At 17.7% G+C, this 24,257-nt stretch overlaps 4 protein-coding genes across 4 annotated transcripts, besides 1 other annotated feature; all 4 read left to right on the top strand.

Moving 5' to 3' along the window:
* Window positions 1–144: 144 nt before the first annotated feature.
* Window positions 145–2,210, top strand: GPI16 (GPI transamidase component GPI16, putative; the record flags this gene model as incomplete). Its single annotated transcript, XM_028672530.1, has 3 exons — window positions 145–1,406; window positions 1,760–1,938; window positions 2,110–2,210. 3 exons carry the CDS (start codon window positions 145–147, stop codon window positions 2,208–2,210), a joined length of 1,542 nt encoding a protein of 513 aa, XP_028529074.1.
* Window positions 2,211–2,668: 458 nt separating this feature from the next.
* Window positions 2,669–4,318, top strand: PGAL8A_00348600 (conserved Plasmodium protein, unknown function; the record flags this gene model as incomplete). Its single annotated transcript, XM_028672529.1, has 3 exons — window positions 2,669–2,801; window positions 2,900–3,053; window positions 3,163–4,318. 3 exons carry the CDS (start codon window positions 2,669–2,671, stop codon window positions 4,316–4,318), a joined length of 1,443 nt encoding a protein of 480 aa, XP_028529073.1.
* A 646-nt stretch (window positions 4,319–4,964) lies between these two features.
* PGAL8A_00348500 (serine/threonine protein kinase, putative) lies at window positions 4,965–6,554 on the top strand (the record flags this gene model as incomplete). Its single annotated transcript, XM_028672528.1, has 1 exon — window positions 4,965–6,554. One exon carries the CDS (start codon window positions 4,965–4,967, stop codon window positions 6,552–6,554), a length of 1,590 nt encoding a protein of 529 aa, XP_028529072.1.
* Window positions 6,555–10,981: 4,427 nt separating this feature from the next.
* Window positions 10,982–12,073: a sequence feature.
* Window positions 12,074–17,182: 5,109 nt separating this feature from the next.
* On the top strand, window positions 17,183–24,121 carry PGAL8A_00348400 (petidase, M16 family, putative; the record flags this gene model as incomplete). The annotated part of the gene is made up of 1 exon (XM_028672527.1): window positions 17,183–24,121. The coding sequence occupies one exon, from the start codon at window positions 17,183–17,185 to the stop codon at window positions 24,119–24,121; it is 6,939 nt and encodes a 2,312-aa protein (XP_028529071.1).
* Between the last annotated feature and the right edge of the window lie 136 nt (window positions 24,122–24,257).

Raw genomic sequence — 24,257 nt, 5'->3', positions numbered from 1 at the left:
GAATATATTTTTATAATTTTTAAGTTATAAAAAAATTTAGAACAAAAACTAAAAAAAATTTAATGTTTCTTCTTGTTAAAAAAAAAATTAAAATAATAAAAGTTATAAGAAAAACATAACATTACTGGAAAATTGCAAATTCAAATGAAAAGTGTAAAATTCATTATTTTTGTTATTTTTTGTTTTACTTCATTAGTTAATTCCTATGTAATAGATGAAAGTATTAATTTAATACCTCTAGATAATAATTTGGTACATATTAAAATAAAATTGAATATTAATGGAAAAGATTATAAGCAATTTCTTCCTTTAAATATATTAAAAATATTTAATTATGTAAAGTCACTTAAAATTAATATAAAAAGAGGTGTGTATAGAAATATTTATAATAATAAATATTTGGATTCTTATCCTTTTGGTTTTACTCTTGTAGTGGAATTAAAAAAAAGAGAAAAAAATAAAAATAATTTTTCTAAAAGAAATGAATATGATGAATTTTCAAATGAGGAAGTATTCCTTCTACGACAACTATTAAATGATATTTGGTCTATTACGGGTGTGTCAACTAACCTTTTGAAAATAAAAGATTTGATTAAAGTAAATAATGAAATTTTTGCATTTTTACCTGATGAAAGTATTTGTACTGAAAGTTTTTCATTAATTAAGAAACTTTATCCCTGCAAAAACTTTGGAGGGTTATTTAATTCTGTAAGTCCCTCATATTTAATATCGAAACTTTCTAGTAATATAGGCTTTGAGTTAAATGATGATAATGAAAATTATTTAGTTATGTATGTTGATTATATTACAACACATGATCACAAAAAAGATATAAAGATAATAGATTTGGTAAATAGTAAATATAATTTGAATGAATGTCCATTAATAGATAGAACAGCATTAATGGTTAAAAAAAAAAAAGATAATTTTATTGCAACAATTTTGGAAAAATATGGAAAGATAGATTTGGTATATGAAAATATAAATTTATACAACATTCTGCAAAACGAAAAATACAATATTATAGAAGAATATATAAATGTTAACGTAATCAAAGAAGAAGCAAATAGCATAATAACAGCTGATATAAAAAAGAAACAGAGTTCATTATTATATATATTTCAAAATTTAAATAAAAAACATAATAGCGATTTTTTATTCGTTGATAAATTACCATATTATTTATCACCATTGCTCCATACTATAATGATTCAAGGGAAGTATTCTAATGAAGACAATAAATTGAAAAAACAATGTGACTTTATATATTTTGGGCATAATGCAATTAAACGATTTGATGTTAAATTTAGTAATTTTGACATACATAAAAACTCGTCAAGTAATGGAAACTATTACTACTTTAATTTTAAACATAACCTGCCTCCTCAATGTGAAGTTATAATAAGGTAAGCATTCATTTTTTTTTTTTTTTTTTTTTTTTTTTTATATATATATAAATATTCATTTCAAACTCTGTCTATTTTATACATAATATTTTTCTACATGAAAATAATAATTTTGTAATAAATCATTTTTTTATACTAAATAATACATAAAGAATCAAAGCTTTTAATGATTGTGAAAATATATTATGTTCCCAAAAAATAAAAATATGTGTTTAGAGTATTGTAATAAAAAAAAACATAATATTTTTCGTATGAATGTATGAGAAATATATAATACATAAAATATTTTCTCTTCACCTTTTTTCTTTTCTTTTTCTAATTATATATTATATTTATGTGATATGTAATTACAGATTTGAAGTAATCAAGGTGCAAATAAGATCATTTGAATTTGAATTTGATATAGATAGAGGTATTTTATTAGGAAGTGGAATATTCATACAAAAAAGAAATAATATTTTACAAAAAAATGATGATTTTATGTATAAATATACCTCTTCAGTATTAATAGATATTATTTTACCTGACACAAGTACGCTTCATTAAAGATAAAAAAAAAGGAGTAAAACAATGTTTCATATTTTTATTTCATATATATTTTCAATTTTTGATTGTTTTATAATTAAGTAATCTTTATTTTATATATATATATATATATATATATATATATATATATATATATATATATATATTTTTTTTTTAGGTATGCCTTTTAATGTTATAGCCATTTCAACTTGTGTTATAATGTTATTTTTTGGGTTTATATTTAAGCTTACGGCAAAGGAAGAAACAAGATATGTTTGATTTTTTTCTCTTTTATATGCTTTAAAATTTAATAATTAAAAAGAAAATCGAGATAAAAATTAAAAAAATATCATTAATTATAATTTTTTAAATAGTTTTATATAATTAATTACTAATTTCTTTTTTTCTTTTTTTTTGTTGCTGAAACTTATTATAATCTTTTTTTTTTAAAAAAAGTCCATATCATTTTATAATAAACTTGACATAAAATGAAATGCATTTTTCATTATTTTTATTATGAATTATTTTTACGAAAAATGCTATTAAAAAAAAAAAAAAATTAATTACAAAATAGTACATTTTTAATGAAATAATTTGTGTTTTAAATATTAAAATAAATTAATATAGCAATTAATATATAATATTAAAAATTTATCACAATGGAATCTTTAGATTAAAGAGGAAATTTTATTTTCGTTTTTTTTTAACGCTAAAAAATAATTTAATCTACAAATATAATGATGAATTTTTCACTACTTATCAAAAGATATTCTAAAATTTTAAATTGGAAACATGATACCTATTATGCAAGTTTGATGAATAAATATGTATATTTTGAAGAATTTATGAGATTTTGTAATGATAACAAAGGTAAAAAAAAAAAAAAAAAAAAAAAGTTAATTATTTTTTGTTTTATATAATTACTTTATTTCATAAGACATTTATTAATTTAATTAATGAATATTCAGAAGGATTCAGTAAAAGAGATATTATAGCTTCATTAACATATATTAGCCATATGAAAAAAGTTGATTTATTGTCTCCAACGTTTAATAGTTATAATAATTTCATATTTAGTAATATAAACATTTTTAGATCAAACATAAGTACACTTGTACATAGGTAAATTTTTTAGTTCAATATTATATATACATAATAAAACAAATTATATAAAAATAACTCTGTAATAATTTATTACATTTCAAAAATGTCTTTTTTTTATTTTATACAGGTACGCAATTTTGGGACACACTAAATCTCTTTTATTTATTTATGAAAATGTATTAAAAAACAATATTTTAAATTATGATAATAAGACAATTAGTTTAATAGCTTGGAGTTACGCAAAAAATAGTTTTTATTTAGCAGATCTTTTTATGGAAATAAATAAGATATTACATGGATGCATTAAAACAATGAATCTTCATGAGTTATCATTAATATCATGGGCTTATTCTAAGATAAACAGGTTACCTCCTTTAGAATTAATATGCGTAAAAAATAGAGTATATCATTTATTAAATTTATTAGATGAAGAATCAAATAGTGAGTTAAAAAAAGGAACGATAAAAGAAAATATAGGTATAATAAAAATGGATTTAAATGAAAATATTACTAATTATGAAAAACAAAAAAATAATGAAAATTATTTTCATATTAAAAATTTGAATTCATATAACAATAACTTTAAACAATATGATCAAAATAAAGAATTAGAGCCGCAAAATCAAAGCCTAGAAAATATCTACGAAGAAAATAACGAGAATAAAATAGATTTATATGGATGTAAAAAAAACTTGAGTCAGGATATTTGTATGATTATGAAATCATATGCTATTATGAATAAAACAGATCCTTTTTTTTTTTTTTTTTTATTCAATTTTATGATAAAAAATATAAGAAATAATAAAATTATGATAACCGCTCAAGGAATAACAAGTATATGGGTATGTTTAAGAGAATATGAAATAAAAAATAAAAGAATAATTGAATATGCATTAGAATTATCAAGATTTTTAAGACTTGATCACACTGTGAATAGTTCAATGATGCATGAAATTATTACTAGTATTTATAAGTTAAAAATAAAAGATAGAAGAATTTTATATCATTTATTTTATCATTTAAAAAGAAAATGTGTTAATATGCATATACAGCATTTATATGATATTATAATATATTTGCAAGAAATGAATATTCATGACGATGATTTATGGAAACAATTTGGAGTGGCTATTCAAAAAAAAGCTATTGATTTAGAGTTATTACAAATAAAAAATTTACATAACATATTTACAATAAATGGAAAAGGAAATGATAGAATTTTAGGAGTTCTTGATACTTTTATTCAAATAAAAGAAGATGTTAATGCTTACGGTCCAATTTGAAAATTAACCTTATTGAAATATTAATATGTATATATATTTATTTTTTTTTTCTAATATGCTAACCCCAAGATTTTAATGGTAAAATGTTTTAATTTTTCCATGATACTACATTAAAGCATGCAAAAAAAATTTAAAACATTTTATTCTTGTTTTTTAAGTAATATGGCACATTTATTTTTTAATTATTATTGCTTTTATTATTTATTTTTTATTTTTTTTTTTTTTTTTGATAAATAAAATTTTTTTTACCTCTTTTTTTTTAATTTTCTTAAAATAATTTCATAATATATTTCTTTTATATTAACTAAAAAAAAATATATTTGTATAAACATTTTTATTTTATTTTTTTTTAGAAATTTCAATTAGTAATATTTAAGTTGCAAAATTGTTTTTAATTAAAACTTAAGAATAATTAAGAATATAATAGAAATTTTTTAATTTTAATCATAAGATTAATAAATTTAAGTAAACATTTTCATTAAATTTTAAATATTGATTTGTTGTGAATTCCTTGTTGAAACCCTAAATTAATAATCTTTCCTCAAAATAAGACAATTAAATTATATATATTATTTTATTCATGTTATTAAATATATACAAAAATGAAATTATTTTAAATTTATAAGATCAACAAAAAGGTGAAAAAATGGAGAAAGGATTTTTATTGAATAAAAATTTCTATGACATTGAAGAAAAAATAATAGAAAGTGAAAAGGATAAAATACCTAGAAAATACTGTAAAGATGATTTTGAGGTACATATGCATATAGGAAGTGGCAACTTCAGTGAAGTTTTTATGGTGAAATTGAAGAATAATCCTTCAAAAATATACTCCCTAAAAATGTTTGAAAAAGAAAAAGTAAACAGAATGAATAAAATTGATGAAGTTTTAATGGAAAAACATACTATGACAAAACTAAATACTCCTGGACATGTAAATGTTATTAAATTAATTGACACATTTAAAGATAAACAACATGTTTATTTATTGTATGAATATGCTGATTATGAATTGTGGGAATTTTTAAAAAACAGGAGTGTTGGAGTTAACGAAAATATAACATTTAATATAATACTTCAAATGATCTATGCATTAGAATATATACATAGCAAAAATATAATTCACAGAGACTTGAAATGCGAAAACTTTGTTATAAATAAAGATGGAATAATAAAAATGATTGATTTTGGTACTTCGAAAGATTTAGATAATATAACTAAAGAAGTAATTAACGAACCCACAATAAAAGATGCTGAGCTAAGTAAATTTAGATTAAAAAAAAGTAAGAATTCAAAAGAAAACTCAGAAAACGAGTCCGAAACTAAAAGTGATAATAATTTAAGCTCTGAAGAATTTAGTAAAAGTGTTTTGGATTATAATAATGAAAAAAATAATGAAAAGTTAAAAAATCAAATTAAAAAAAACTGCATTTATAAAGAGATTAAAAACACTGAAAATAATGGTTTTAACAATATTATTTCGGAAAAGACTGTTCACAAGCCATGTATTTTAAAAAGTGATAAATATCTAATAAATATAAATAAATATAACAATGGATACAGAAAAAAAAAGAAATTTGAAAATTATGTTGGAACACCTAACTTTATGCCTCCAGAAGCGTTAACAAACAAGTGTAGCGGTAAAGCACGTGACTTTTGGAGTCTTGGATGCGCTATTTATCAGCTAGTAGTATGCACAGTTCCCTTTAATGCCTCTACGGAGTGGTTCATTTATAATAAAATAAAAAAAAAAGAAATAAAATACCCACCTATAATGTCATCTGAATTGATTGATTTAATTGAAAAGTTGACTAATCTTAACCCAGAAGAAAGGTTAGGATATAAAGGAGGATGCACAGAAATTTTAGAACATCCTTATTTCCAAAAATATAATAACCGATTAAATTTTAAAATCCCAGAAATTTCTGAAGTAGAAAAAATGTATACAAATATGATGAATAAGTATCATGAATATACAAATGAAAGAAGGAAACTGAGATACAATATGAATAATAATTATTCTGAAGAAAGTAAAAAAAAAATAGAGAAATTGAAGAATGATTTATCAGATTTAATTAAATATGATACATTAGTTTATGATGAGAAAGATAAATCTATATTTTTAAAGAAAAAAATTGCTAAAACCGTTAATTTTTTGGTTAAAGAATTCGATGAACAAGAAAAAAAGGAAATAGAAGAAGCAGATAAATGGTTAGAACGATTTAATAATAAATAAAATAACATGAAATTCAATGATTTTTTATTTATTGTATTTTTATTCACGTACATTAGAATTTATTTTTAATATTGATATTTTATTTGTTTTATTTCTAAATATGAGTTTTATAAATAAATAATACTTCTTCATAATGTTATATAGTGTGTAATCGCAAAAATTTTATTTAAAGATTAACTTTTTGTAAATTTTTTTGTTCTTTTTTTTAAGTCAATAGAAAAATCAAATTAACTAATAAATGTTATAACTTTTTAGGTATATATAAAAATTGAAGAAAATTATTTTAAACAAAAAAAAAAATAGAAAAAAATAAAAATTTTATCATAGGTTTATATAAAAAAAATTTTTCATATATAAAATGTAAATGCATAATATAATTATAATGAATTTTATTATTAATGTTTTATGGACTTTTTTTTTTTGTGATAAAAAGCCACAATTTTACTATAATATATTATTTTCCTCTTTTATTATAAAAAATGAATGAAATATATTCTTTATAAAAAAAAAAAAGTTATAGAAATTTGCATATAATAAAAAAAAGTTATATTAGTAACTTTAAAAATGTACATTTAAAAAAAATTCTGATAGTTTATATTAAATTAGATAAATATATATTTTATTCTCAGTTAATTAATGGAAGATGTAAAGATATTCAAATGGTTAAAATTTTAAATAAACTTTAATAATAATAAATAAAATTCTTCAAAGTTAAATTATAAAATTAGCAATATAAAAAGTTACTATTTTTGAAAATATTAAATTCTATATACGTATTCCTTGATAAAAAAAAGAAAAAGGTATATTTTATTTTATATAAAAAACATAATGGTTATCAACGATTAAGCTTGTATTTTATTAAAATAATAAACTTATAATTCATATTTCATAAACTAAATTTTTAATTATTTAGTTCTTCATTTCATTATTAACAAAATTCTCTTCATATGTTATGAATACATTGCAAAAACTGCAAATTAAACAAACAAAATTTTTTACATCACTTTTGAATTGTTTAAAAGATAAAAGAAAATTACTAAAAAATATATAAATAAGAAGACAAGATATCACAATTATATTTCCCTTCAAAAAAGTTACAAAAATTAAATGTAAAAGAAAAATTCTATATAATATTTTTATTGTGACAAATTTTAAAGATGTTAATCTCCAAGATGAAAAATGCACATATATATTCAAATATTATGAAATTTTATTATCACTAATAATGTTATTTAATTAACGTTTCATTAAGAAAAATCTCGAATAATATACTAATATGTATGAATGTTTAATTCTTCATTTTTTGACAATTTATTTTAGCTAATAAATATATGTTGATTTGAGGATGAGTAGAAATTTTATTTTTTTATTAAGTTCTTTTGTGCATAAATTAAAATATGTGCTGTTTTATTTAATTAAATGTTCAGTAATTATAAAATATTTAAAAATAATAGTAATTAATACATATAACACATATAAATTTTGTGTATGCATAAATTAAAATTCAAATCTATGTGCATATATACATAACTTTCATTTAAATAATATCAGTGCTTTTTATAAGAAAAAAAGAAAATAAGATTTATCTTGAATTCCCAACACAAAAAAGTTAATAATAAAATATAGGTAATTATTAATATGACATATTAAACTTAACATGATCATTCTTATGGTAAGAGATATTTAATATTATTAAAAAATAAACATAAAGCTTAAAAAAAAATTTATTTTGTATCAATGAATATTCATATTTTCATATTATCATACTATTTTTTTTCTTCTTTTTAAACTATAAAAATAAATACTTTAGGTTTAAAATACACCAAACTTATTCTTTATGAAAAAAGTATAATTCCTCATAATACATTTTTTATGATTTTCTGAAATAAAGAATATCCTTTATTTTCTAAAATGATATATGTAATTCGTTAAAGAAATTGGATCTTCATCTATATTTGTAAAATTGCTATTTTCGTATAGAACCACCCTATTAATGTAATATATAAATGATAATATAAAAGTAAAACTATTTGTATGTCATTTAAGAAAAAAATAGAACGAGAATAATTATAGATATTTTAAAGAGTAACAATACATTTATTATTTCATTAAATATTCTTCACTAATGAAGGAATTTTTTAAACAAATTTTAGCTCATAAGAATATAATGATTCTCTTATTTTCTGTAAATCACCATTCATCAGACATATACTATTACATTTATAAAATATGTTATATTTTTATTTGCAAAAAAAATAGCTAAAAAATTTTAAGGGATTTTGGACAATATCATTACGAGTTATTGTATAAAATCCGTTACTTTTACTGAAAAAATATTTCTCTTATTCAAATTCAACTTTAAGTTAGCCATTTTTATATATTATAATTTTAGATATAATTATAAGAATGGCTAAAAAATTACAAATCTAAATAAGTTATTCGTTATCATGGTTAAGAAACTCCTATTTATAATTTTAATATATATATTGATTAAGTATTTATAATTCTTATACTATCTGAACTTTGTAAATTATGTTTTTTTTTCATATACTATTTAATTTATCCCTAAATATTTAATTGGACATTCTTTTTTCTTAAGGAATTTTTAATATATTTACTTGATAAAAATTCCTGCTTTAAGTTAATATATATAATACTTCTAAGATTAAATTTATTTCGACAAAATAAAAAGATTCAATTTAAATCATTTTACCATTTTCCAAACATGTACGTTCTAAAAAAAAAATTCCGAATATGGATAAATTATGAACTAAAAAAATATAGTAAATTAATTATTTTATTATTACTTTTGCACATGATTAAAACAAGAATATATACATTCAAAAAATAATTCTTTGGTTTCTGTTACTATTAAATAACGTTAAAAAATGAAGCATAACAAATAACAATAAAATGAAAATTTGTAATTTTAAATTAAGAGTTAAAATACGCATTAATATTATAGATGAATATTATACGATAATAAAATATTATAACTATAATAAAATTAAATAAATTATTTAATTACATATAAATATAAATAATTTTAAAAAATAATATATATTAATATTTAATTAAAATAAAATATGAATATATATATTATACATAATAAGTATCAATTAAAAAATTAGTAAAAAAAAAAAAAAAAAAAAAATTGTTGAATTAAGAAATATTAGTAAAGAATTTATAATAAATATCAAAATAAATGATAAAAAATACCTCTTAAATAATATTATTTGTATATAAAAAATTTTAAATTATAATATAATAAATATTTTTAATATAAGTTATTAAATATTATATTTATAAGTAAAAGAAAAAAAATATATATAATTATATATAACATAAATACATAAAATAAAACATAAAGATATATATATATTAATGAAATAAGTTAAATGATTACTATAATATATATATATATAATAGTAAATATTTTATTTTAATAATTCAAAAAAATTATAATTTATTTAAAATCTAAAATATTAATATAAATTAGATTATTAAAAATATAAAATTTAATTTTAAAATAGTAATTTGTTTATATTATTTAAAAAATAAATGTATTTATTTATTTATAAAAAAAAAAAAAAATGATACTATTATAAGATTAGTTAAAGATAGAATAAATAAGAAAAGGATTCAAATAAATTATAATATATATTTTTAAATTAAATGAAGATAAAATTTAATATATTCATTTCAAATTTCGAAATGAATAATTTAAGTATATATAATATGAATAAATTTAATAATATATTAGCGAACATATAAATATCATAGAATAATAAAAATTATAAATTTAAAAATAAATTACAACATATATTTTATATAAAAATTGAAAATAATTAAAAGTTTATTTTTAATTTTATAATAAAATTCATAAAGAAAAAATATTTAATTAATTATAAACGTAATAATATAAAGAATAAAAATGTTGAATTAATTAATTAATTTAATGGAATTAATAAATTAAAAATAAGTATCATTTAATTTAATAATAAAAACAATAAATATATTTATTTAATACATTTATAAATAATATAAAATAAAATATTATATTAGATTAAATAATTTAGTAATAAATAAAATTAGACTGAAATAAATAATAAAATATGAACTGAGTATTAATAATAAAATTAAATTGTAAATATATATGCATAATTTAATATATTATATATATATATAATAATAAAAATATATATTAAATTATTTATTTTAACAAAAAATAAAATTAATATTTAAAAAATAATAATAAATAAATATTATTATTATTATTATATATTATTTTAATTAATTATTTAAAAAATAAACTAAAAATACTGATTAAATAATTGATAGTTAATAATTAAAAAAAATAAATAAATAATAATTATTACTTAATATAATATAATATCAATTAATTACACTATTAAGTTGATAAATACATAAAATTAATAAATTACATATTAATTACATAAATAAATAATATAATATTAATTAATTAATTAAAATTAATAAATTATATATTAATTACTAAACAAATAATATAATATTAATTAATTAAATAAATTAAATTAAAAAAAATTATATATTAATTATATACGTAAATATATAATATAATATAATATTAATTAATTATTTAATTAATTAAAATTAATAAATTATATATTAATTACATAAGTATATAACATAATATTAATTAATTAAATAAATAAAATTAATAAAAAATATATATCAATTATATATTTAAATAAATAACATAATATTAATTAATTAAATAAATTAAATCAAAAAAATTATATATTAATTATATACGTAAATATATAATATAATATTAATTAATTATTTAATTAATAAAATTTAAAAAATTATATTTTAATTATATACTTAAATAAATAAAATAATATTTTAAATAAATAAATAAATTAATAAATAAATAAATAAATAAATAAATAAAATCAATAGAAATATATATTAATTATGTACTTAAATAAATAATAATATAATATTAATTATTTGATTAAATAAAATAAATAATATTAATTAATTAAATAAAATTATTAAAATTACGTATTAATTATAGACTTAAATAAATAATAAATATTAATTAATTAATTAATTAATTAATTAATTAATATTAATAAAAATATATATTAATTATATAATTAAATAAATAATATAATATTTTAAATAAATAAAATTAATAAAAATATTTATTAATTATATACTTAAATAATAATATAATATAATTAATTAAATAAATAAAATTAATTAAAATGTTTATTAATTATATACTTAAATAATAATATAATATCAATTAATTAAATAAATAAAATTAATAAAAATATTTATTAATTAAATATTTAAATAATATAATAAAATAACACATTGATTAATTTAATATAACAAATTAATATTTAAGCAAATTAAATTAAATTAAAATAAATTAAATTAAATTAAAATTAAATTAAAATAAATTAAATTAAAATTAAATTAAAATAAATTAAATTAAAATTAAATTAAAATAAAATAATATATTATTAATTAATTAATTAATTAATTAATTAAATAAAATTAATAAAAAAATATATTAATTAAATTATTAAAATAAAATAAATAAAGCAATGTATTAATCTAGATAATAAATAAAATATATTAAAGTAAAATAATATAATAAAAATGTGTAAAAAAATATAATAATTAAATTATGAAATTAATTTATTTTAAATTTATTTATAAAAATATAAATAATAAAATAATTAATTTTAAATTAATGTATAACTTTGTTTTAAAAGACATAATTGTTTAATTAAAATTAATATAATCGTACATAAAAAAAATTAATGTTAGTGATATAATTTAATGATATATAAAAATAGCCATATAGATTAAAATGTTAATGTATGAACTATAGTAAAACTATGTATATTTAGAATAACTTATCTTACGCTTATTATTATGTACTAATATTTCATTATATATTAAAACATATTATTTATATGTTTATTAATCTATTTTTTTTTTTTTATATTATTTTATTTTTTTGTAAGAAAATTGGATAATTATATTATCGTCATATTAATATCATATATTTTTAATTTCAAAATTTATTTTATTTTTGTTTGTTACTCAGAGCATTCTCTTATTTTAATTAATATTTTTTTGGTATAATTTTGTTTATAATGAATTACACCTTTTTTATACCAGGTATTTTTTTAACGAGGATTTTTCCTTTTAAAATTTTATTTTTTAATATATTTTAGCATAATCTTGCTTCATAATTCATAGTCTCTGCATTTATTCCTTCATTTGTTACTCTTGAATTAACATTTTAATTGATAAATTTGGTTGTTAATTTTTATTTATTATAATTTTCTTTTATTTATCACATGGTTCTCATTAATAACTTTTTATGTTATTCTATTATAAATTAATGTTCAATTAAAGGTTTTGTGACTAATTATATTTTTAATTTTATACCTGTAAAATATATACCTTTTTCTATTTATATACAATTATACTGTAGAGAATCTTCCTATTATATTTTAATATATTTTTTTTTTTTTTTTTCTAATTAATCTTAAATTTCTACATAAATATTTACAATTTAGTAAAATTGTTGTTTATACCTTTTTATAAAATGTCTTAACAATAAAATATGAAAAATACATTAAATTTTAAGCATATGTTTTATCTTTTGAATAGTAGAATATAGAAATAAATTATACACATTCTGTCTCATATTTTAAATTTATTAAAAAAAAGTATTTGATAAAAAAAAACAAGAATGAACAAAATTTTTAACACTTGCAAAAAATTTTTTTTTTGTTTAATATTGTGCAATAAGAAAATTGAAGCATATTTTTGGGTTATATTTTTAATATATATATTTGACTATTGTAAATTATTTTATATTTTCTATTAATTCTATGAATTTTTTTTTACAACACTAACAAAAAATTTGCAGTAATATTGTGTATTTTAATCTTTTATATTTATCTTATTTTTTTTTTTTTTTATCAATATTTTATATTTATTCTCCAAAGAATGGAAATATAAAAAAATATACAAAAATCATCATTCCTTATAAGTAGTTTATTAATGAACTTTTATTTTTCCTTTTAAACGCAATAATATGAAAAATCGCAACGAAAAATAACAAAACTGTTCATAAATTCTATCCTATATTTTTTTATAAAACATCTTTTTTTATTATATGTAAAATTAGTACCATCTATAAAACTTCAAAAATGTATATAAATTATCTACCAAAATTTATAAAACTATATTTATGAATATTGAAATGTATAATAAAAAAATAAGTATACGGTAGAATTAAAATACTTATATTTTACGATATTTTAGATTAACACATATTCAGGATGTATTTTTTAAAATTTGAAGAACATTATATTATATATATGGTATCTATTTACACCGCAACTTTTAAGATTAAAAAAATATTTATGTGAATTATTGAATAAATATTAGTAAATTGTGAATATTCCTTTTGAACCATAAAATGACTTTCTCGAAAATTAAAAATTCTACATAATTTTTTTCATAAATAACTATAACTGTTTTATATAAATAAAATAAAGGAATATAAAAAATGTATATAGTCTTATATTAATTTTGAGATATATTAAACTAAAAAAATTATATATCGCAATATATACTTTAATTCTATTACTCATGAAGTATTATGTTTCTATTTTGAATTTAATGAAAAAACTTGAGAAAAGTAGACATAACTGTTTTTTAGATAGAAAACTGTTTTGCTATTAACCTTGAAATAAATGAATTTTTGAATGTTCTAACAAAAAAAAATTCCCACAAACGTTTGAATATATAATAAAATAAACAATAAAAGACCTTATCTATTTATTGCTATTAATTTTATAGTAAAATTTGAATCTCTTATTTTTAATTACCAATAATATATTAATGCAAAATATAGTGCAAACAAACACCTTTCATGTGATAACATGAAAAATTACCCTAATATACGTGTATATATATATAAAATATTATCAGATTTAACAAAAAAAAAATAGTTGTATATTACATTTAATGTTTAATTTTTAAGAAAAAAATATTAAAATTTTATCTAAAATAATTAATAAAAATAATAGAAAAAAATAGATATAAAATCTTGCATTTCCTTGTATTCTTAAATTTCACTTTAATTAATCTCACTAAAATTTTTGTTGTATCTAATATAAATATGTCATTGAATTATCAGTAGAAACTATTTCATTATTCATATATTTATCTATGTTTATATTTCAAAATATGCTTTGAGAAATAATAAATATATTGGAAAATTTACAAATATAATATATATATCATAATTCATTGTTTTTTAAATTAATATATATATTCTTTTTTTTTTAAATAGCATTGTGAATAATACATTTGTACACTAATCAAATTCTTACCTTTTTTATTGGTTAATAATTTTTAGTATTTTGCAAGGTATTGCTTTTAATGTTATTTATTTGCTTTAGAATAGATAAATAGATGAATAATAGAAGAATAAATTGAAACAAAAATGAAAAAAATTAAATTATGATTCTATTGATCACCTTTCTAAATTATTAGTAAAAAGGTATGTATACACATAATAGAAAAAAAACAAAATTTTCATTGAAGCACAGTGAAAATATTTAGAAATAAAATATTAAGTTTTAAGAAATATTTTCATTTTATTAAATTCAACGTATTAAAATGCTTAATGTATTCTTTTTATTAATATTTGAGTTTTGTAAAAATAGTTTCGTATTTTTAACAAAATATTTAATAATAATCACATATTTTATATGAAAACTTATAATCCATCTCATTTACACTTTCTTATTTGATTTTCTTAGATCATATTGATATTACCATATGTTTTTGCATTAAGTGCAATTTTTTCAGATTCTCATAAAATATTTTAATAACTTTCATACATATTTATTCTTTAACAGAAGGATAATAATTCTAAAAATTTATTAAAAAAAGGCATAAAATATAAAATTGTAAAATAAAATTTATATTTTAAGTAAACTCATATATTTATATGGAAAAGATAAAATAGTATTATAAGAGCAATTTTTTATGTATAATACTTTCCTTATTTTAAAAATTCATGTGAATTATTTTTCAAAAAGACAGGTTTTAAAAACTATTTTCTTTTTTTAGTATAGTACAATTCTGAGGAAAATATACACTATATAAAATTTTTCTCTTTTTATACTCATGAAATGAATAAAATATATTAAAAATTTTTATCCTAAAAATACTCTACATTATTTTATTTGTTCATTTTGAAAAATTTTTTTTTGTATTTTTCAAATTTACTCTTTATTTTTTGTTGTTAATTACATAAATTAAAATTTTATGTATGGTAAGAAAAAATAGCATTAAAGTTTCCTATTATAGTTAAGGAAACCATTACGTTTACATTTAAAAAACTTTTATAAATATAAAATTTCAAAACTTTTACTCTATTTAAAATTTTTGTATCTTATCTTTGAAACGCAATCTTACATATTTTTTTTTGAAATGATCTTTTCAATTATGAAAAAGTTCAGTGTATTTTGTTACGGAAATTATTCCTAATTATTTTATTTGTACGTGATGATGTGTTTAATTTTCTTCATGGAATTTACAAATATTTAAAGATAAAATATTTACACTCTTTAGAATGTCATAACTTTTAAACTGAATTGTATAAAGAGATGCATTAGTATATTAATAAATTAATCATACTATTAGCATTAATTTTTACTCTGAAACATATAACAAAAATTAAAAATAAAAAAAATTGATGAGATAGAAAAATTGAAAATGTAAAAGTTTAAAAGTATTTACATTCTTACATGTATTTTTACATATAAAACTTTATTGGTATCATAAAATTAATATTATCTTTTATTTTAATATAAAATATATTTTTGATAAATCTCTATAATCTAATAAATTCTTCAGTTTAATTTCAAAAAAGTGAATTAATCTTTAAATTTTTTTTTTCATTTAGTACATGAATAATTCATAAAACATATGTATTATTTATTGCAAAAGAATAACAAATATTGCTAGCTATATATATATATATATATATATATGTGTGTGTGTGTGTGATGGAAATTAAAGGAAAATATTCTAAAATGTATTTTTTTTATCTCATAAAATGAATAATCCCGTTATTATAATTTTTTTATGTTATATTGTTTTATATTAATGTATTTTATGTTATATATTTATTTAATTTAAAAAAATGGGTAAATAAAATCTTATTCTGTTTGTAAAACATAATTATATATTAAAAAAGAAATGCATTAACGTTCATAATTTTTTTTTATATACACAAAATATAAAAAAAAAAAAAATGGTGTAGAGTCATTTTTATTGTTTTTATGTAATCATTTTAATTTTATCTTATTGATTAAATTTTATATATTAACATTTCTGAAATAATTTTAATGAGAGGTGTAATATTTTACTTATTATGTTTAAAACTTACAAGGTATTAAATTCTTGAACTGTTATTTTCAGAAATATACATGTATGGTTTTTATTTAAAGCATATTTTTCAAAAAAAAAAGTTAATGTATTATTTTCTTTGAAAAAAAAAATTGTTAATATTTTATATGAATATGATGAAAAATTTAAAAATAATAATATATTTGACAATTAAATTTTTGCTATTATTAGTTTTATTTTGTCAAAAATTTTCAAGTTGTCAAGATGCATTAAATAATAGCAGAACTAACTATGGATTAAATGATGATGAACTTAGAGCAATGATCCTTGGGCTTAATTATAACCCATCTAACTTAAATAAAAATAGTGTAGTAGACAAAGAAAATACAGAAAATGAATCTTTTTTATTGCGTAATTTTATTAATGAAGATATATTTGGAAGTAAGAAAAATGAAAAAGATGAAATAGAAATTGAAGACAAAAAAAGTAAAAAAAGACATTTTGATACATCACGCGTAAATACATCCAACAAAAACGCTTCATTGATTAAAAATGAAAAAAAGAATACCAGTCTTGAATTAAAAAATTATCAATCCTCTCATAATGCCATTGAAAGTAACAAACTAAATGAAGATAATCAATATGGTGATAATGAAGAAAATGAAGATAATAATGTTTTTAGTGATAGCTACAATTTGGATAATACAAATGCCTTTATCAATAAAAATAATTTAAATAAGTTAAATTATTCAAGTAATAACAAAAATAGTGATTTATTTAATATAAATGAACCAAATGAGACAAATAAATCAAATAATACAGAATTAAATGACTTGGATTTATATCATTCAAACGAATTTAATAAGATAAAGGGAAAAAATAGGATTAGTGATTTAACTAATTTAAGAAAAGAAATTGATATAAATAACACAAAAGTTGCGAAAGAGATAAATAATGCAAGTGACGTAAACAGTTCAAATGAAACAAATGACATAAATGATACAAATAACATACAAAATATAAATAATTTAAGAAAAGACAATAGAGTGAATAAATTAGAGAATTTAACTAATAATAATGAAAACTTAAAAAATATAAGCAATTCAAATAATGAGAATCAAAACATTTTAAAAGAAGATAATGAAAATAATTTTAAAAATAAACATATTTTTAATGATGTAAATACCATAAATAGTAACCATTTAAATAATAATAATATTAATAATATAAATGATGTTAGAACATTAAATAGAAATAATTCAAGTAATAATGATAAGGAAACAAATAACATAGATAACATACATAAAGTAAATAATAAAATAATAAACATTAATGACAATGCTAATAATGTAAATAGAACAAATAATTTAAATAATAATAATACAGACGACATAAATGATATAAATAATAAATTAAATTATAATAGAGAAAAAAACAGTATAAATAATGTATATTATAGCGATTTAAATAATAATAATGGTGAAAACGATATAATCGTTTTGAATAATAACATCAATGAAAAAAATAGTAAAAATATCAATAATTTAGATAATAATAATGTAAACTATAAGAATAATAGCGTAGTAAATAATAATAGCACATATGACAAAAACGTAAATTATTATAGGAGTAATATAAATAACACAAATAACATAAATAATAGAAATTTAAGTGGCAATGCAAGCGATATATTTGGAGTAAATAACAATTTAAATTATATTAACAATGGTGTAAATAATACAAAAAACAAAATTTTGAGTGACAATAACATAAATGATCACAATAACTCTAATGTGTTTAATTTAAATAATAATAATGAAAACTACCTAGGTAACATAAAAGCCAACGAATTAAATTATAGAAATGATGTAAATGATGATTTAAAAAATAATAAGGATGAAAATGAAATGAAAAAATTTAATTTAGATAATAACAGTGGAAAATTTACACGTAACATAAATATTAACGAGCTAGATTATAACGATCGCGGAAATAATGTAAAAGGAATACATAACATATATGATAGTAAAATGAATTATGTAAATGGAGAAAATAAAATTAATTTAGATAATAATAAAGAAAATTACACAAATAATGTGAATGACAACAATTTAAATTATAGCAATGGTGTAAGTGATATAAATAAAATAAATGATTTAAGTAATAAAAATATAAATGATGCAACTGGATTAAATAAAATTAATTTAACTAATTATAATGTAAATGATACTGCTACGAATAGAAACAATTTAAATAAATATAGTAAAAGTAACCTTAATGATGTCGATGTAAGCAATAATAATGTTAATGTTCAACATGGAGGTTTATTACTTAATGATTCTAAAAAAGTAAATAACTACTTAGAAAAATTAGATGATACAAATTTAGAAAGATCTGAATTATTACAAAAGGTTAGGAACATTAAAAATAATGAATCCCTTAAAGTTAATAAATTAAAAAATGAAGAATTGAACAATGAAGTAAATGAAGAATCAAGTAAAAATATTAATAAAACTATGGAATCAGAAGTGCTTAAAGATCCCAGAAAAGCGAAATTAGAAAATAACTATGCATTCACTTCCGAAAATGGCAAAGAATATAATACAGAAGATTCTTATAAGAAAATAAATAATTCAGGAGAATCACATAATAATAAATATACTTTACACTTGAAAAATAACGAAAAAGATGACTTAAAAGAAGAAGACGTAGATAAATATCTGGAAAAAAATAATAATATAAATAATACTTTACCTAAAAGTTTAAATTTTTATAAAATAGGTGAATCAGATGAAAAACTAGTACCATTTAAAAGGGAGAATCAAAAAACAGATTTTCGTTTTTCAGGACAAAACAGTTTTAAGAACGTATCAGATAATGATGAGGAAAATCATATAAAATATTCAATAGAAGATTCAAACGGAGAGTTTAATGATTCTAAAAGAGATATACTAAAAAAAATAAACCCTGTAAAATTTGGAGAAGACATAAGTAATAAATTGTACGATACTTCTGGAGAAGAAGAAAATGAAACCTTAAATAATATAGAACAAAATTGGGACAATTTATTTAGTGAAAAAATAACTTTAAAAAAAGGTGAAAATGATAAAAATCAGTACGAATATTTTAAATTGAAAAATAATGAATTTAAAGTTTTAGGAATAATTAATAAATATTCTCCCAAAGGAGGTTTTTCTATATCTATTGATTGCGGAGGATATGATGATTTCGATGAAATTCCAGGAATTTCTCATCTATTACAGCACGTAATTTTTTATAGATCTCAAAAAAGAAGTACAACATTGTTAAGTGAATTAGGAAGGTATTCATCAGAACATAATTGTAGTACTAATGAATCATTTACTAATTACTTTGCTACTGCTAATTCTGAGGACATTTATCATTTATTGAAATTATTTGCAGATAATTTATTTTATCCTGTGTTTGATGAAGAATACATAGAAAATGAAGTGAGAGAAATCAATAATGAATATGTTTCAATGGAGAATAATCCTGAGAGTTGCCTAAAAATTGTTAGCGAATATATCACAGACTTTAAATATTCTAAATTTTTTGTTTATGGAAATTACATTACATTGTGCAAGAATGTTTTAAGAAATGGATTAAACATAAAAAAAACCTTATATGAATTTCATAGAAAATGTTATCAACCTAAAAATATGTCACTATCAGTATTATTAGGGAGAAAAATAGGTTCAGACAATCATTATAACATGAGAGACATTGAAAATATGGTTGTACAAATTTTTGAGAAAATAAAAAATTATGATTATTCAAAAGAGAAGAATATTGTTGGAAAAGGAAATCATCATATAGAATTTGGAGACAAAAACTTTAATAGACGAAAAAATCATTATAACACAAATCTCGCTTATAATGACATAAATAATAATTTCATAAGATATGATGGTAATGAAAATGGTACTTTCATTGAGTTTATTAACAAATCCAATTATATGCTAGATTTAAACCAAAAAAGCAGATATATTGAAATTCTAAAGAAAGAAGGATGGGCAGATCAAATTTATTTGTATTGGAGCTCTAAAATTAATATTGATCTTTATAAAAAAATTGAAGAATTTGGATCAATAAAATTTTTACAAGAAATTTTTTCTGATTATAAAAAAGATGGATTGTATTATAAATTGATCATAGAAAATAAATACGCATATGACTTAAAAATTATTAGTACATATAATAAGTATTATTTGAATTATGGAACACTAATAAAATTGACAAAGAAAGGAAAAAGTAACTTAGTTCATTTATTACATATATACAATATATTTATTAAAGAAATTACTAAATTATTTGATCATGATAGCTTAGATAAGGGGTTGAATAAGTATATACTTGATTATTATAGAGAAAAGGCTTTAGTAACTGATCTTAATTTTAACAACAATGATATAAATATTGGTCTTAATGATTTGATAAATTACTCCAATAAATTATTAACTTATTCAGATGATCCATCTTTATTTTTAATTATTGATAAGATAATTGAAGATAAGGACAAAAATGATTTCCGAAATCATATTAAAATTACGAGTTTAATTGGTTCTCTAATGAAGAATGAAAATTTAAATATAATAAATGTTGTAGATACATTTACCATTACAAATATAAATAAAATTCCTTATACTACCATAACATATGCTATAGGGGAAAATCCATATCTTATTGACGAGAAGGAAATTATAAACGATATAAATCTTAAACTTCCAGAAATAAAAGTTTGCCCTTCTAGTAATTATGGAAATAATACTTTTTACGAAAAATATTTTTTTTGTGTTCCATTTAGTAATAAAGAAAATTTTGAATACTCAGAAAATCAGCAAATGTTCGTGTCTCAAGAGAATGAAAATATACTTAGATCAAACATTTTATATAATACACCTTGTTTGATTAAATCTTCATATGGATATAATGTTTATTTTAAAAAAGGTTTAACAAATATTTTAAAAGTAAAGACAGACATCACTTTTTATTTTCCTTCTAAAAACTTTACATTTTATGAAGCTATTTTCACTCGAATACACACTATAATTTTAAAAAAAAAGATAAAAATGTTTCTTTCCGATTATATTAACTGTTCAGTAAATATTAATATAAGATATGGTACAGGATCATATAGTATACACATAGAAACCAATAGCTATTTTTTCGAAGAATTATTTCGCAAGTTAGAAGAGATTATGTCTGCAAAAGAAATTCCCTCAAACGATGAATTTAATGAAGCTTATAATGAATTAAACATAATGGTGCAAACAAGTACAAAATTTGGAATAAAAAATTCCTTAAAAATCATGCATTCTTTATTTAACAAATATGTTCCGACTGATAAAGAGATTTATGATATTTTAAATTCTTTCTTTTTTTATCCTTCATATAATGCATATGTACGATATATACATAGCTTCCTTCATAGAAACTATATTAGCATTTTCATATACGGAAATCTCATAATGCCAAACGTAAAAAATGATGAAAATTCTTTTAATAATAATAAAATTAATGTTGATGATAACAGTAATGATTATAAAAGCGTTAATAATACTATTTCTGATAATAATAATAATACAATTAGTGATATAAATGATAATAATAATATTAATAGTAGTATAATTGAAAATAGTAAAAATAATAATAATAATGATAACAATATTGATAATAATTATACCAATGACAAAGATAATAATAATGTCAATACAAATTTATATAGCATTGATAATAGTGAGTATAAAATGAATGAAAATGTTTATAACAAGTTAGATAATAAAAATAATTTTTCATATTTAAAAAAGAAGCAGGAAATATCCGAAACACGGGAAAACTTTGAAAAAAAAAATTATGAGTCAGACTCACTTCAAATATCATTTAATGCATCAGGAATAGAATATATAGTAAATTTATGTGAGTCCTTTATAAGAAAAGTAACAAATAGTGTTATAAAAAGAAGTGAATCTACATATTATACGAGGAAACTAATTAATGATGAGGATATTGAAATAAATATCCAAAATATTGGTCATAATACTAGTAATTCAATAGCAGTATCATATATGATTGAATCAGAAACTATATTAAGTGATGTCTTAATTAATATTATCGCTGATTTAATTTCGTCAGATTTTATTAAATTTATTAAATTAAGATATAATGATGGTTATATTGTTAATGTAAAAACCTTTTTTACACCTTACGGATTGGGTGGATTACTTTTTGTTATTGAGAGTTTCGATAAAAATGTTGAAAAACTTCAAGCAGACATATGTACTTTTGTTAAATACTTAACATTTCAATTACTAAATATAGAAATTTCTGATCTGATAAAGAAGTTGGAAATTATGAAAGAATCCTACATAATAAATAACACTATATTCACATTTAATCAAGAGTATTCATCTATTCTGGATCAATTAACCTTTGGAAATGAATGTTTTGACAAAAAAGATAAAATTATAAAAATATTTGATGAGCTAATTAATTGCCCTAAGATAATTTTAAATAAAATAAACTATATTTTAAAGAGTTCCAAAAAAGTCATTTTTAAGGAATATAAAGCTTTTAATGAGTCAAATAATAAAAAGGAGATCAGTGATAATGATAATATAAATGAAAAATGTAATTACTACTATGTGAAAGATATAAAAATGTCTAATGTACAATTAACAGATAATTCAAATTTAAATAAAACAAAGAAATTATATGAGAATAAAAATTTTTTAAATTATGACTTACTCGAAATGGATGAATTATACAAAAAGGAAAATTTTATTAATTTTTCAAATCTTCAGATAGGAGAAAAGGGATTTTTTCAATATATTGCTGATTATTTTAAAAGTGGTAACAAAAAGAATTTGAAGGATAGTAATTATTTGGATTTTAAAAGCTGTGATGAAGAAATGTCTTCAGATAATATCCATGTATTTCAAAATTTTACAGACAATATAAAAGAAATAAGAGAATTTTTTCTACTAAAATTTACAACAGATAAACAAATTAAAGAAAAGTGTTCTGTAAATTATGAAGAAATTAGGCAGTATTGTTATGTACACAATATTGATTATAATGAGAGTGTTTTAAAATAAATAAAACTATCTTTTTTAATTTTTAATATAATTAATTTAAAGAAAATAATCACAAAACTTAAAATGTAAAAAATAAAAAGGTTCATCCTGAATTTTTTCTTTTTTTTTCATTTTTTTCTCTTATAATATAACCTTA

This window comes from Plasmodium gallinaceum (assembly GCF_900005855.1).
Source record: "Plasmodium gallinaceum strain 8A genome assembly, contig: PGAL8A_v1_98, whole genome shotgun sequence".
Taxonomy (NCBI): Eukaryota; Apicomplexa; class Aconoidasida; order Haemosporida; family Plasmodiidae; genus Plasmodium; species Plasmodium gallinaceum.
This window is presented reverse-complemented; position numbering and strand designations above follow the sequence as displayed.